Below are 15,850 nucleotides of genomic sequence, written 5' to 3'. Positions count from 1 at the left end.
TCCGGAAGTGGATCTAATGGCATCCCGGCACAACAACAAGGTCCCGGTTTACGTGGCTTGCTCCCACGATCCTCAGGCCTTTGCAGCGGACGCGCTGGTTCAGGATTGGTCCCAGTTTCGTCTGGCTTACGTGTTTCCCCCTCTAGCTCTCTTGCCCAGAGTCCTGCGCAAGATCAGAATGGAGGGCCGTCGGGTCATACTCATCGCCCCAGACTGGCCCAGGCGAGCTTGGTACCCAGACCTGCTCCGTCTGTCCGTAGAGGTGCCATGGCGTCTCCCGGACCGCCCAGACCTTCTCTCTCAAGGTCCGTTTTTCCGCCAGAAGTCTGCGGCTCTCAGATTGACGGCGTGGCTCTTTAGTCCTGGATCCTGACTGCTTCCGGCATTCCTCCCGAAGTCTTCTCCACTATGACTCAGGCTCGGAAGTCTTCTTCGGCAAAAATTTACCACAGGACTTGGAGAATTTTCCTGTCCTGGTGTCGTTCTTCCGGCCATGCTCCTTGGCCTTTTTCCTTGCCAACCATCCTGTCCTTTCTACAGTCCGGTCTGCAGCTAGGGCTATCCCTCAATTCTCTTAAGGGACAGGTCTCGGCTCTGTCAGTGTTCTTTCAGCGGTGTATCGCCCGACTGGCTCAGGTGCACACCTTCATGCAGGGCGCATCTCACATCGTTCCACCTTACCGGCGGCCTTTGGATCCCTGGGACCTTAATCTGGTCCTCACGGCCTTACAGAAACCCCCCTTTGAGCCTCTTAGGGAAATTTCTTTGTTTCGACTTTCACAGAAAGTCGTCTTTCTGGTGGCCATAACTTCTCTCAGGAGAGTCTCTGATTTGGCCGCGCTCTCTTCGGAGTCACCTTTTTTGGTTTTTCACCAAGACAAGGTAGTTCTCCGTCCGACTCCGGACTTTCTTCCTAAGGTGGTGTCTCCTTTCCACCCTAACCAGGACATTTCATTGCCTTCCCTTTGTCTGGCCCCTGTTCATCGCTTTGAGAAAGCGTTGCATACTTTAGATCTGGTGCGGGCGCTCCGGATCTATGTGTCACGCACCGCCGCTCTTAGGCGGTGCACCTCTCTTTTTGTGCTGACCACAGGTCAGCGCAAGGGTCTCTCGGCTTCTAAACCGACCCTAGCTCGTTGGATTAGGTCGGCCATATCCGATGCCTACCAGAGTACTCAGGTGCCTCCCCCGCCGGGGATCAAGGCACACTCGACCAGAGCTGTCGGTGCCTCTTGGGCTTTCAGGCACCAGGCTACGGCTCAGCAGGTCTGTCAGGCTGCCACTTGGTCTAGTCTGCACACCTTTTCAAAGCACTACCAAGTGCATGCTCATGCTTCAGCAGATACGAGCTTGGGCAGACGCATCCTTCAGGCGGCTGTCGCCCATTTGTGAAGTTAGGTTTTGCCTACTTCTCAGTTTTCTGTTTATTTCCCACCCATGGACTGCTTTGAGACGTCCCATGGTCTGGGTCTCCCATAAGGAACGATGAAGAAAAAGAGAATTTTGTTTACTTACCGTAAATTCTTTTTCTTATAGTTCCGACATGGGAGACCCAGCACCCTCCCTGTTGGCAGTTTTCTTGTTCCGTGTGTTTTCACCGGCTGTTGTTGTAGTCAGAGGTTCCGGTTGTTCCGGGTTTTGCTCTGTCTCTACTTGTGGGTGGATGTCCTCCTTCAGCTTTTGCACTAAACTGGCTAGATTTGGTCATCCAGGGGGTGTATATGCTCGGAGGGAGGAGCTACACTTTTTAGTGTAGTACTTTGTGTGTCCTCTGGAGGAAGAAGCTATACACCCATGGTCTGGGTCTCCCATGTCGGAACTATAAGAAAAAGAATTTACGGTAAGTAAACAAAATTCTCTTTTTTTTGTGTTGTTCCAATACACATAAGAGAAATAAACATGCGTATAACAAAATTTGTAATTTTCAGTAATTGTATAGGAGAAATACTTAATTTTCTGGAACAATCAAGCATGCCATAATTGTTGGCCATGACTGTATATGCATTGGGTGCTATTTAATATAAACCCTTTTAGTGTGAGATATACACTCTTTCGGTAAATTTTCCTGATTAATAAAGGTTGATGCCTTTATAGTTATAAATTACAGTAGCATGTGCCTCCAGCCATTGAAACTGAAGATGGTCTCATCTACCGGGTCTTTTCAGAATATTTGCAGCCACCTCTGATAGTGTGTATATGTCTGTATAAGTCGCAGAGTGCTCGAGTCTACATCAGTGGCTTCAGGGATGCTAAATTAGTCTTTTTTAGTTGTTTTTTTTTTTCTGGACAGCTTCTGAAAATATTCAGATTAATATTTTTTTCCTGGAAAACCATACGTTTTTATGATTTATACGTGATCCATGTCTACTGCGCATAGTTGTGATATGACAACATCAGCTGCATTCACTTAAATATGATCGTTACAACTAAAATAATCAGATGTTTCTTCAGCTTCAAGAATATCATGGACGCCTTACTTTTTTTTTTTTTTTTACTGACATGGGAAAAAAACGTCCAATTCTTTACAGACTGTCTTGGAATTTCTGGATGGCTGGCAACCCATTTGATTAAAGTGGCATCATTCCCAGTGGCTGATTACTGTATTTTCAACGTGCATTTTAACAGTGACTTGAGACATAAAATGTGTCCTTCAGCTTTGGCTCACTAGTGTTCTGTGGGTTGGTTACGTGTTCTTTAGTGTTATCGACATCAGTGATAACATTCATAAGACTGTTAGTTTTCTGTTTAGTTACATACTAGAATGTAGGAAATATATCCCCTGTAAGAATTCACTCACTCTCAGGCAGGTTTGTAGTGTTCACACAGGCACAAGCTTCTTTTATCAAACTGAGCGATTTATTGCAAGTACGATTTTAGTTTTAAGTACGATAGGAGAGACCCATTTTGGTGGAAGTGATTCATGTATCATCTCTAGGACCCCTCTGCAGCTGTTCAGTGAGGAGGACGAAGATTGGAGGAGTCCCCAGCTATCGGACATTTCTCACCTTTCCTGTAGATAGCTGGTGAGTGTCCATTGTGTGAAAACCCCTTTATTTCCTTTTTATTTTCTATTTTTTGTTACTTGACAGGAGGAAGAAGTATCCCGATTTACTAAAATGGTTTTGCATAGAAACAATTAAAGTGTGCTGCCCTCCAGGGACATATGGACCTGACTGTTTAGGTAAAGATTCTTATATTAATATGATTAATATGTATATATTATATACTTTGTATCTTTTATATAATTGGTGGATTAAGAAACCTTACACAGTGTGTATACAGTATATTCTTTGTGCCCAATTCATCAAGAGCGGCGTTATTCCTCTTCATGATTCAGCCACATCTGACAAGTTGCGTGTCCCTCTGCCCGTCACCAGAAGTTTCACTCTAGTTAGGTAGTGGAGTGAGACTAGACGAGTTGTGATGAGCTCTGCTCATGGCTGTAAACCTGTTCTATGCCAATGTCAAACTCTGACAGCAGCATTTACCAAGTGAAGGCAGGGGGCTCATCAATCCATGCGCCCATTGGCTCTCCCTTGATGTGATCAAAGGGCTCCGACAGCGGAGGTCTGCTGAAGACCCCCATGCCGGTCATCACTGTACTTCTTTTAAAACCAGCCTATAGCTGGCGTTCATAGGAGACCGTGATTTTTAATATACACAGCAGTACTGTAGTATAAGTGATCGGTTGATAAATACAGTAAAATGTGGACAAAAAAGTTTTTAAAAATATGAAAACAAAGTACAAATCACCTCCCTTTTCCTCCTAATTTAGAAACTATGAAATAAAAAAATACACTTTTTACATCGCTACATCCATAAAAGTCTGATCTATCAAAGTTTTTAAAATTAATTAACCAGATTGGTAAACGGCGTAATGAGAGATAAAACGAATCTCGCAAGAGTTATGTTATCTGCTGCTGCAACACTGCAAAAGTTGGATTAAGAGGCAAAGAAATCATTGTACATACCCCAAAATGTTATTAATAAAAACATTGGTTCAAAAAACAAGCCCTCACAGCTCCATCGACTGAAAATATTATGGGCCTCGAAAAATGGTGACACAATTGAATTATTAGTTTTGTTGTTTTTTTTTGTTACAAATTTCAGATTTGTTTTCACCACTAAAATAAAAAAAAATCTATGCATGTTTTCTCTGTATTCATACTGACCTAGACATTATTTACTGTATAGTGAACACTGTAAATCAGTAAAAAAAAAATAAAAAAATTGCTCGTTTTTTTTGCAATTTCACCGCACTTGGCATTTTTTCACCCACTTTTCAATATATTACATGATAAAATGAATCAAGCCATTCAGAAGTATAACTTCTCCTGCAAAAAACAAGCCCTCATATGGCTATGTGAGCGGAAAAATAAAGTTATGGCTCTTGGAAGAAGGAGAGGAAAAACAATGGGTCAGGAAGGGGTTATAGAGGGCCATGCCCATTAATGAGTGGCAGAGGAACCCACCAAGTGTATCTCAGCTGGATTGTCTGGCCATCTGTGTATGCGAGTTACTTAAGTCTACCCCCAAAAGTAGATATTGGGGAAAAGAAGAGTGGTATATTTTGCTCTCCAATGGCTTGCTACCCTCTTACCGTTGCGTGCATATGCATGTGAGGACTTGGAGGTAAAACTGTTGGTCAAACTGGTTCATAATCGCACTCTGCTCATATCCATATGAACTATCCAGATGCTCTACCTATCTTATACATGGATTACACTCTAGGCTCACAGACTTCTAACATACTGCGATCATACATATTTAATTTGCTTTTCTTTTTCTAGCTTGTCTAGGTGGATCAGAACGACCATGTCACGGTAATGGGTTTTGTGGTGGTGATGGCACCAGAAGCGGAGATGGATCATGTCGCTGTAATGTGGAGTATACTGGGCCATTTTGCCTTGAGTGTGCAGATGGATACTTCAGTTTAGAAAAAAACAACACCCACTGTACCTGTACAGGTAATTGCTATCTCTACTCTGCACTCACATTTTGTTTCTGCTGATTTATGATTGTTTCCTTTCACATGCACTCTTTGATGCTTTTAAACAAGATTGTATAATCACAGAAATCTGAAAAGAAATAATTTGGCGGAGGGATAAAATGAAAGGGAAGGTGCACTTTTTTTGGGGAGTAAGAAACTACTGAGACTCGCACCGATCGGCACAACAGGAATTTTTTTTTCATCCTTGTTGGAGTGAACAGTCATGGTGCATGCCGGACCTACGCTCTGCTCGTCTTCTATAAGGCTGCCGAGTGGTGCACTCCTTTTTTTTTTTTTTTTTTTTTTCCATCAACCCTATAGAGAATGAATGGAGCTCAGGTTCGGCATGCACCATGGCATTCCACTCCCACGGGGGATAAAAAATTCCCTGTTCTGCTGATCTGTGCAAGTCTTAGTGCACAGACGCCGAGTAATTAATAACGTAAAATCTATTTTAGCCGGCTAACCCCTTTTAATACTTTTCCACTGATAATATCCTAGCAAATATAAATATTTTTGTGGTAACCATACGAAGGGCAATCAGAACTTTTTTCAGACTATTTGTAAGCATAAACTTTATCACTTTTTCTTTATCAAGCGTGCCATGAATCCTGTAAAACTTGTGATGGTCCAACTAGCAATGACTGTGAAGAGTGTAAAGACGGATGGACAAAAGAGGATGATGGTTGTGTAGGTGAGTGGTACTTTGTACTATACAGTGTGATAAAAAATTGTTTAAAAGAACTGAAGTTAATTAAGTTAGCTAAGTTTGAGACAGAGAGACTCATTGCGAGAGAAAGTAAAAATAATCCTAAAATATTCTTTAACTACATAAACAGTAAAAAACTGAAAAGCGATAGTGTTGGCCCCCTTAAAAATAGTCTTGGTGAAATGGTGGAAGGGGATGAGGGTAAAGCCAACCTGCTGAATGACTTTTTTTCTACGGTTTTTATACAAGAAAATGCCATGGCAGATGACATGACCAGTGATACCATAAATTCACCCTTGAATATTACCTGCTTAACCCAGCAGGAAGTACGCCGCCGCCTCGAAATCACTAAGGTTGACAAATCTCCGGGCCCGGATGGCATACACCCCAGAGTACTACAGGAATTGAGTTCTGTGATAGATAGACCATTATTTTTAATCTTCTCAGATTCCTTAATAACAGGGTCGGTACCGCAGGACTGGCGCATAGCAAATGTGGTGCCAATATTCAAAAAGGGGACAAAAACTGAGCCGGGAAATTATAGGCCGGTAAGTTTAACCTCTACGGTTGGTAAAATCCTTGAGGGTTTCTTGAGAGATGCTATACTGGAGTATCTCAAGAAAAATAACCTTATGACAGAGTATCAACATGGGTTTATGAGGGATCGATCCTGTCAAACTAATTTGATCAGCTTCTATGAAGAGGTAAGTTCAAGTCTGGACCAGGGAAATGCAGTGGATGTTGTGTATATGGACTTTTCAAAAGCTTTTGATACGGTGCCACACAAAAGGTTGGTACATAAAATGAGAATAATGGGGATAGGGGAAAATATGTGTAACTGGGTTAAAAACTGGCTCAGTGATAGGAAACAAAGGGTGGTTATTAATGGTACGTACTCGGACTGGGTCTCAGTTCATAGTGGGGTACCACAGGGGTCAGTATTGGGCCCGCTTCTTTTCAACATATTTATAAATGACCTTGTTGGGGGCATGCGGAGTAGAATTTCAATATTTGCAGATGATACTAAACTCTGCAGGGTAATCAATACAGAGGAGGATAATTTTATATTACAGGGAGATTTATGTAAATTGGAGGATTGGGCTGAGAAGTGGCAATTGAAGTTTAATGTAGATAAATGTAAGGTCATGCACTTGGGTAGAGGAAATAACATTTATGATTATGTACTTAATTGTAGAACACTGGGTAAAACAGACACAGAAAAAGACTTGGGTGTATGGGTGGATGGTAAACTTCACTTTAGTGGACAGTGTCAGGCAGCTGCTGCCAGGGCTAATAAAATAATGGGATGTATTAAAAGAGGTATAAGTGTTCATGAAAAAAATATAGTTCTACCTCTGTACAAGTCACTAGTGTGACCGCACTTAGAATACTGTGTACAATTCTGGTCACCGATATATAAGAAGGACATAGCTGAACTGGAGAGGGTGCAGAGAAGAGCGATCAAGATTATTAGAGGAATGGGTGGGCTGCAATACCAAGATAGGTTATTAAACTTGGGGTTATTTAGTTTGGAAAAACGAAGGCTTAGGGGGGATCTAATCACAATGTATAAATATATGAGGGGACAGTACAGAGACCTTTCCAAAGATCTTTTTACACCTAGGCCTGCGACTGGAACACGGGGGCATCCGCTACGTCTTGAGGAAAGAAGGTTTAATCATAATCACAGACGAGGATTCTTTACTGTACGAGCAGTGAGACTATGGAACTCTCTGCCGCATGATGTTATAATGAGTGATTCACTACTAACATTTAAGCAGAGCCTGGACGCCTTTCTTGAAAAATTTAATATTACCAGTTATGTATATTAGATTTTATGACAGGGTATTGATCCAGGGAACTAGTCTGATTGCCGGATGTGGAGTCAGGAAGGAAATTTTTCCCCATTGGAACCTGTTTGCCACATTGGGGTTTTTTTTGCCTTCCTCTGGATCAACATGTTAGGCTACGGGTTGAACTAGATGGACTTAGAGTCTCCCTTCAACCTTAAAAACTATGATACTATGATACTATAAGTTCTCAGTGGTTGATACCTTTTTAATGGCTAACTGAAAAGATGGTAATGGCAAGCTTTCCAGACTACTCAGGTCTCTTCTTCAGGCTCAGTGTAATACAAAATCTGAAGAGTCACATATTTATACACAACAGGACATAGAATGGGGCAGTAAATAAAACAAGTTATGTGAAGCAGAACTATCACTATGGCAAGAGGACAAACTGTTGTGGCCATAAATATTGCTGCAGTTCAGTGTGAAAGTTTTATTGTCCTCTGATTAGGATCTGGTCCAGGGCTGTGATGTCCCCAGATGATCTGAGGCACACATCTCTTAATTGATATAAAAAGACATTAATCCATGAGACACATTCATTCCTGCTCTGAATGTGTCAAAGGTCATCATACGTTTGTACTCCCATAGTCTCCTATCTCTCTGGGACTTGAAGTTACCTTTTTCAATACCAGCAGTTTCATGTCCATGTTGCTGTGGTCTGGGTTACAAAAATGTTTGGCCACAGGTAGATCTACCCTTTTTTCTCAGACCACAGCATCATGGACATGAAATTGCTGGTATTGAAAGGTAACTTCAAGTCCTAATCAGAGGACAATAAAACTTTCATACTGAACTGCAGCAATATTTATGGCCACAACAGTTTGTCCTCTTGCCATAGTGATAGTTCTGCTTCACATAACTTGTTTTATTTACTGCCCCATTCTATGTCCTGTTGTGTATAAATATGTGACTCTTCAGATTTTTTGTTATATTGAGCCTGAAGAAGAGACCTGAGAGTCTGGAAAGCTTGCTATTATTACCATCTTTTCAATTAGCCATTAAAAAGGTATCAACCACTGAGGACTTCAGTTCTTTTAAAAAAAATGTATCTTTACTGGCTAACACGGTACAAAGATATATTTTACCTGTATACAGTTTGAGAAATTTCACATACTGTTCCATGGGGCATCCCACACCACAGTATTGACCTGTAACCCAGCTTTTCAACTGCTCAGCTGATTATGGCTGCTCACAGCTCTCTTCTTTAGGCCTCTTTCAGATGTCCATGTTGCATGTTCTTGTTGTATCCTTTTTTTTTTCACAGATGCAACATGTACCCAAACTCTCTTCCATGAGTGACCGTTCTGGAGAGCAGCAGGGATCTAGTATTACCAGAACTATAAGCTCAACACATGTACTCGGCATACTTCTGACTACACTGCTATCTCTATTTATACATGGAGATACCAGGGCATTTGAACAAGCACACAACTCTAGACAGTAAGAGCTGTGATTAGGATAACTGCTCTGGGAGAAACCCATGCTGGAAACATTCATTGGCATCAGAGCTTTAGACCTGCAGAGTGCAGCTGCGGACCCAGGATGGCATACCTACTACGGGTAGGCAAGTATTACTCTTGGGGCATGTGTGCACGTGTGCGTATTGCATGCATTTACGCTGCGTCTAGCACTCCAGCGCAAAGGCATGCGTCCTGCGTCCCCAGCACAATCTATGAAGATTGGGCATAATCCTTGCGCATGTTGCTTTTTTGAACGCAGCGATTTGGACGCTGAAATTTTGATCAAAATTGGTGCGTTCAAAAATGCAGCATGTCACTACTTTAGTGCACTTTGGATGCTGCTCCCAATCTGTCTATGGGAGAAGCCGCATCCAGAGCGCATGAAATCGGCAAATTCTGCAGACACACTGCATCCATTACGCAATGTTTGTGCAGTGATTTGAAGCGCACATGCACTGCCAAATTGCTGCAGAAATGTCAGCATGTACGAGCGCACATAGCCTTAGCCTTACCCTAAAAATTTCTATGGCCACCATCTTTGCTATTATTACTTTTCTGACCCCATTTGTTACCGATTTCATTGAGCATCACTCAAAGTATAACGAAGGGGGCTCATTTCACCCTATGATTGATTAAATATTGAGTATAATGAGGAGAAGGGCACATATTACCTCTCACATTAAACTGATGTATCTGCTTGTTGTCAAGGGATGATATGTGCCCCACTTCTCATTATAGTGCTTCTAATCAATGGGTGAAATCAACACCTTGCCACCCCCCCCAAGCTAAGCTTGGAGCGATGTTTGTTGCCAAAGGGGGCTAAACTGAGGTGTGCAAAGGGATTATTGCGATGATCACCATGTTTGCCATTATCAGGGCAATACTCATTGTATAGGGGAATGTCATTAGCAATATTTACCCATCCTTAGTAGGTTTGCGGTCTTTTGTTCTTTTGTCCGCAGCTCCTCCGACTATGATCCTCGCTCTGCGGGTCGCTCTGAAGCTCTCGTACCCCTGTAACCTCTGCTCCCAGCGCATCAATGATGGATAGGAATTGCCAGGAAGAAGGCATTTCAGTCAGTGATGTGCTGGGAACAGAGTCTGACGTGACCATTCTGCCACAATTCTGACTCTCCTTTGGGTGGTTTATTTTGCTCAGAACCTTTGGGCGTACACTCTTCCCAGGCTATGATGCTGTGTTTTTATGATTGGGCAGCGTCATGGTGGGTTTAAATTACACTCCCACAGAGTTGGCTGAAATAACTGGCCTAATTCAATGGTTGGGGGGGGGGGGGGGGGGCAAAACGCACTAGTGATTTTGGTACCTGTACCTCTACAACAATGGAGGGGAAAAAAGTTATGATCTATATTCCTGCAGCTATATGCAGGAATATACAGCCCATAATGTAAATATTTGTGAAAGATCCTCTTTAACTGTAACCCAGCTTTCCCAGTGGTGGGGTCCCTACACATACTGTATTTGGAAAGCTAAATGATTTATTTTGACTACTGCTGTTACTAAAAAAAAAAAGTTGGGTTACCGCTCAGTGTTGATATGCTCTGATACTGTTGCTGGTGGGTACGGCTCAAGAATGATCTGTTCTAATGCTGATGCCGGGAAAGCTAAGTTGCAGCTCATTGATAAGTTTCTGAAATTGCTGATGTGTTTTTTTTTTTTTTTTTTTTTTTTAATAAATGGTGTTGGTTTAAACAGTTTTTGGCAGCATTGGGACTAGTGGGGGATGTAATTTTATTTTTTTATTGTTTTATTTTTAACTGCAAGATGGGATTATAAACTGTCGGTTAAGAAACTAGGCTGATGTCACACGTCCTGTAATCATCCGTCAGAACGGATCCTGCAGAGATCCGTGGGCAGAATGATTTTTGCCGGATCCATTTTTTTTTTTAATAAGGGGAGTCTTAGGTGGACAGCTGTGATAACTATTGATTGCTATTTATGTTCCATTTGTAATGGATCTTGTAAAAAAAAAAAATAAAGGATCAGTTCTGAAATGCAGGGAAAACGAATGGCTAAATAGCTATTCGTGGACGGATATGACCTCTATAGACCACCATGTTAAAACAAACAAAGAAGGGAATTTTGTTACTTACCGTAAATTCCTTTTCTTCTAGCTCCAATTGGGAGACCCAGACGATTGGGTGTATAGCTACTGCCTCCGGAGGCCACACAAAGCATTACACTAAAAAGTGTAAGGCCCCTCCCCTTCTGGCTATACACCCCCCGTGGGATCACGGGCTGCTCAGTTTTAGTGCTAAAGCAAGAAGGAGGAAAGCCAATAACTGGTTTAAACAAATTCAATCCGAAGTAACATCGGAGAACTGAAACCGTTCAACATGAACAACATGTGTACCCGAAAAAACCAAAAATCCCGAAGGAAACAGGGCGGGTGCTGGGTCTCCCAATTGGAGCTAGAAGAAAAGAAATTTACGGTAAGTAACAAAATTCCCTTCTTCTTCGGCGCTCCATTGGGAGACCCAGACGATTGGGACGTCCAAAAGCAGTCCCTGGGTGGGTAAATTAATACCTCAAGTTAGAGCTGCAAAACAGCCCTCCCCTACGAGGAGGCAACCGCCGCCTGCAGGACTCTTCTACCTAGGCTGGCGTCCGCCGAAGCGTAGGTATGCACCTGATAATGTTTGGTGAAAGTGTGCAGACTCGACCACGTAGCTGCCTGGCACACCTGTTGAGCCGTAGCCTGGTGTCGTAATGCCCAGGACGCACCCACGGCTCTGGTAGAATGGGCCTTCAGCCCTGATGTAACCGGAAGCCCAGCAGAACGGTAGGCTTCAAGAATTGGTTCCTTGATCCATCGAGCCAGGGTGGATTTGGAAGCCTGCGATCCTTTGCGCTTACCAGCGACAAGGACAAAGAGTGCATCCGAGCGGCGCAGGGGTGCCGTACGGGAAATGTAGATTCTGAGTGCTCTCACGAGATCCAACAAATGCAAATCCTTTTCATACCGATGAACTGGATGAGGACAAAAGGAAGGTAAGGAGATATCCTGATTGAGATGAAAAGAGGATACCACCTTAGGGAGAAACTCCTGAATCGGGCGCAGCACTACCTTGTCCTGGTGAAAAACCAGGAAGGGAGCTTTGGATGACAGCGCTGCCAGCTCGGATACCCTCCGAAGAGACGTGACCGCTACCAGAAAGGCCACTTTCTGTGAGAGTCGAGAAAGTGAAACATCCCTCAGAGGCTCGAAGGGCGGCTTCTGGAGAGCAACTAGTACCCTGTTCAGATCCCATGGATCTAACGGCCGTTTGTACGGAGGGACGATGTGACAAACCCCCTGCAGGAACGTGCGTACCTGAGGAAGTCGTGCTAGACGCTTTTGAAAAAATACCGATAGCGCTGAGACTTGCCCTTTAAGGGAGCCGAGCGATAAGCCTTTTTCCAAACCAGATTGCAGGAAGGAAAGAAAAGTAGGCAATGCAAATGGCCAGGGGGACACTCCCTGTGCCGAGCACCAGGATAAGAAAATCTTCCACGTTCTGTGGTAGATCTTAGCAGACGTGGGCTTCCTAGCCTGTCTCATGGTGGCCACGACCCCTTGAGATAATCCTGAAGATGCTAGTATCCAGGACTCAATGGCCACACAGTCAGGTTCAGGGCCGTAGAATTCAGATGGAAAAACGGCCCTTGTGACAGTAAGTCTGGCCGGTCTGGTAGCGCCCACGGTTGGCCGACCGTGAGATGCCACAGATCCGGATACCACGACCTCCTCGGCCAGTCTGGGGCGACGAGCAGGACGCGGCGGCAATCGGACCTGATCTTGCGTAGCACTCTGGGCAAGAGTGCCAGAGGGGGAAACACATAGGGCAGCTGGAACTGCGACCAATCTTGCACTAAGGCGTCTGCCGCCAGAGCTCTGTGATCGCGAGACCGTGCCATGAAAGTTGGGACCTTGTTGTTGTGCCGGGACGCCATTAGGTCGACGTCCGGCCTTCCCCAGCGGCGACAGATTTCCTGAAACACGTCCGGGTGAAGGGACCATTCCCCTGCGTCCATACCCTGGTGACTGAGGAAGTCCGCTTCCCAGTTTTCTACGCCGGGGATGTGAACTGCGGATATGGTGGAGGCCGTGGCTTCCACCCACATCAGAATCCGCCGGACTTCCTGGAAGGCTTGCCGACTGCGTGTCCCGCCTTGGTGGTTGATGTATGCCACCGCTGTGGAGTTGTCCGACTGAATTCGGATCTGCTTTCCTTCCAGCCACTGCTGGAAGGCTTGTAGGGCAAGATACACTGCCCTGATTTCCAGAACATTGATCTGAAGGGTGGACTCCTGCTGAGTCCACGTACCCTGAGCCCTGTGGTGGAGAAAAACTGCTCCCCACCCTGACAGACTCGCGTCTGTCGTGACCACCGCCCAGGATGGGGGTAGGAAGGACCTTCCTTGTGATAATGAGGTGGGAAGAAGCCACCATTGAAGAGAGTCCTTGGCCGTCTGGGAAAGGGAGACTTTCCTGTCTAAGGACGTCGACTTCCCGTCCCATTGGCGGAGAATGTCCCATTGAAGTGGGCGCAGATGAAACTGCGCAAACGGGACTGCCTCCATTGCTGCCACCATCTTCCCCAGGAAGTGCATGAGGCGTCTTAAGGGGTGCGACTGGCCTTGAAGAAGAGAGTGCACCCCTGTCTGTAGTGAACGCTGCTTGTCCATCGGAAGCTTCACTATCGCTGAGAGAGTATGAAACTCCATGCCAAGATATGTTAGTGATTGGGTCGGTGACAGATTTGACTTTGAAAAGTTGATGATCCACCCGAAAGTCTGGAGAGTCTCCAGCGCAACGTTCAGGCTGTGTTGGCATGCCTCTTGAGAGGGTGCCTTGACAAGTAGATCGTCCAAGTAAGGGATCACCGAGTGTCCCTGAGAGTGCAAGACTGCTACCACTGCTGCCATGACCTTGGTGAAAACCCGTGGGGCTGTCGCCAGACCAAATGGCAGGGCTACGAACTGAAGGTGTTCGTCTCCTATAACGAAGTGTAGAAAACGCTGGTGCTCTGGAGCAATCGGCACGTGGAGATAAGCATCCTTGATGTCTATTGATGCTAGGAAATCTCCTTGAGACATTGAGGCAATGACGGAGCGGAGAGATTCCATCCGGAACCGCCTGGTTTTCACGTGCTTGTTGAGCAGTTTTAGGTCCAGAACAGGACGGAAAGAGCCGTCCTTTTTTGGCACCACAAACAGATTGGAGTAAAAACCTTGACCTCGTTCCTGAAGAGGAACAGGGATCACCACTCCTTCTGCCCTTAGAGAGCACACCGCCTGCAGAAGAGCATCGGCTCGGTCGGTATGTGGGGAAGTTCTGAAGAACCGAGGCGGAGGACGAGAACTAAACTCTATCCGGTACCCGTGAGACAAAATGTCTGTTACCCACCGGTCTTTGACCTGTGGCAGCCAAATGCCGCAAAAGCGGGAGAGCCTGCCACCGACCGAGGATGCGGAGAGAGGAGGCCGAAAGTCATGAGGCAGCCGGCTTGGAAGCGGTTCCTCCGGCTGCTTTCTTTGGGCGTGAGTGAGTCCGCCAGGAATCTGAGCTCCTCTGCTCCTTCTGAGTCCTTTTGGACGAGGAGAATTGGGCCCTGCCCGAACCTCGAAAGGACCGAAACCTCGACTGTCCCCTCCACTGTTGAGGTTTGCTTGATCTGGGCTGGGGTAAGGAAGAGTCCTTACCCTTGGACTGTTTAATGATTTCAGCCAATTGCTCACCAAACAGTCTGTCTTGAGATAATGGCAAACTGGTTAAGCATTTTTTGGAAGCAGAATCTGCTTTCCATTCCTTTAACCATAAGGCTCTGCGTAAAACCACAGAGTTGGCGGACGCCATTGACGTACGGCTGGTAGAGTCCAAGACCGCATTGATAGCGTAAGTCGCAAACGCAGACATTTGCGAGGTCAAGGACGCCACTTGCGGCACTGATGGACGTATGACAGAGTCCACCTGCGCCAGACCAGCTGAAATAGCTTGGAGTGCCCACACGGCTGCGAATGCTGGAGCAAACGACGCGCCGATAGCTTCATAGACAGATTTCAACCAAAGGTCCATCTGTCTGTCATTGGCATCTTTAAGTGAAGCCCCATCTTCCACTGCAACTATGGATCTAGCCGCAAGCCTGGAGATTGGGGGGTCCACCTTTGGACACTGGGTCCAGCGTTTGACCACGTCAGGGGGAAAGGGATAACGTGTATCCTTAAGACGTTTGGGGAAACGCTTATCTGGATAAGCATGGTGTTTCTGGACTGCTTCTCTGAAGTCAGCGTGGTCCAGAAAAGTACTCAATTTACGTTTGGGATACCTGAAATGGAATTTCTCCTGCTGTGCTGCTGCCTCCTCCGCTGGAGGAGAAATATCCAGCAGTCTATTGATGGCCGCTATAAGATCATTCACCATGGCGTCACCATCAGGGGTATCCAGGTTGAGAGCAGTCTCAGGATTAGACTCCTGATCACCTAGCTCTGTCTCATCATACAGAGAATCCTCTCGCTGAGACCCTGACCAGCGTGATGACGCCGAGGGTCTCTCCCAGCGAGCTCGCTTAGGCTGCCTGGGACTGTCGTCCGAGTCAGAGCCTTCAGCCTGTGATGCCTGGGACCCCCTTGGAGCACGGATTAGTTCCAACTGAGGGGGACCGGGGAACATTGAATCAGCAGTGCCCATGGTCTGAGTGACCGGCCTGGACTGCAAAGTTTCTAGAATTTTTGTCATAGTCACAGACATCTTATCAGCAAAAACTGCAAACTCTGTCCCCGTCACCGGGGCAGGGTTCACAGGCGTCTCTGCCTGGGCCACTACTAGCATAGACTCCGGCT

At 45.4% G+C, this 15,850-nt stretch overlaps 1 protein-coding gene across 1 annotated transcript in view; it reads left to right on the top strand.

The window, feature by feature from the left end:
• The window catches only part of CRELD2 (CRELD disulfide isomerase 2), a 43,614-nt gene that overhangs the window by 17,000 nt on the left and 10,764 nt on the right, over positions 1-15,850 (top strand). Inside the window, exons 4-6 of the mRNA XM_075345104.1 lie at positions 3,090-3,181; positions 4,791-4,967; positions 5,589-5,684. Coding sequence (XP_075201219.1) covers positions 3,090-3,181; positions 4,791-4,967; positions 5,589-5,684 — 365 coding nt within the window. The remainder of the gene's footprint in view (positions 1-3,089; positions 3,182-4,790; positions 4,968-5,588; positions 5,685-15,850) is intronic.

This window comes from Anomaloglossus baeobatrachus, chromosome 4 (genome assembly GCF_048569485.1).
Source record: "Anomaloglossus baeobatrachus isolate aAnoBae1 chromosome 4, aAnoBae1.hap1, whole genome shotgun sequence".
In the NCBI taxonomy this organism is placed as follows: domain Eukaryota; kingdom Metazoa; phylum Chordata; class Amphibia; order Anura; family Aromobatidae; genus Anomaloglossus; species Anomaloglossus baeobatrachus.
This window is presented reverse-complemented; position numbering and strand designations above follow the sequence as displayed.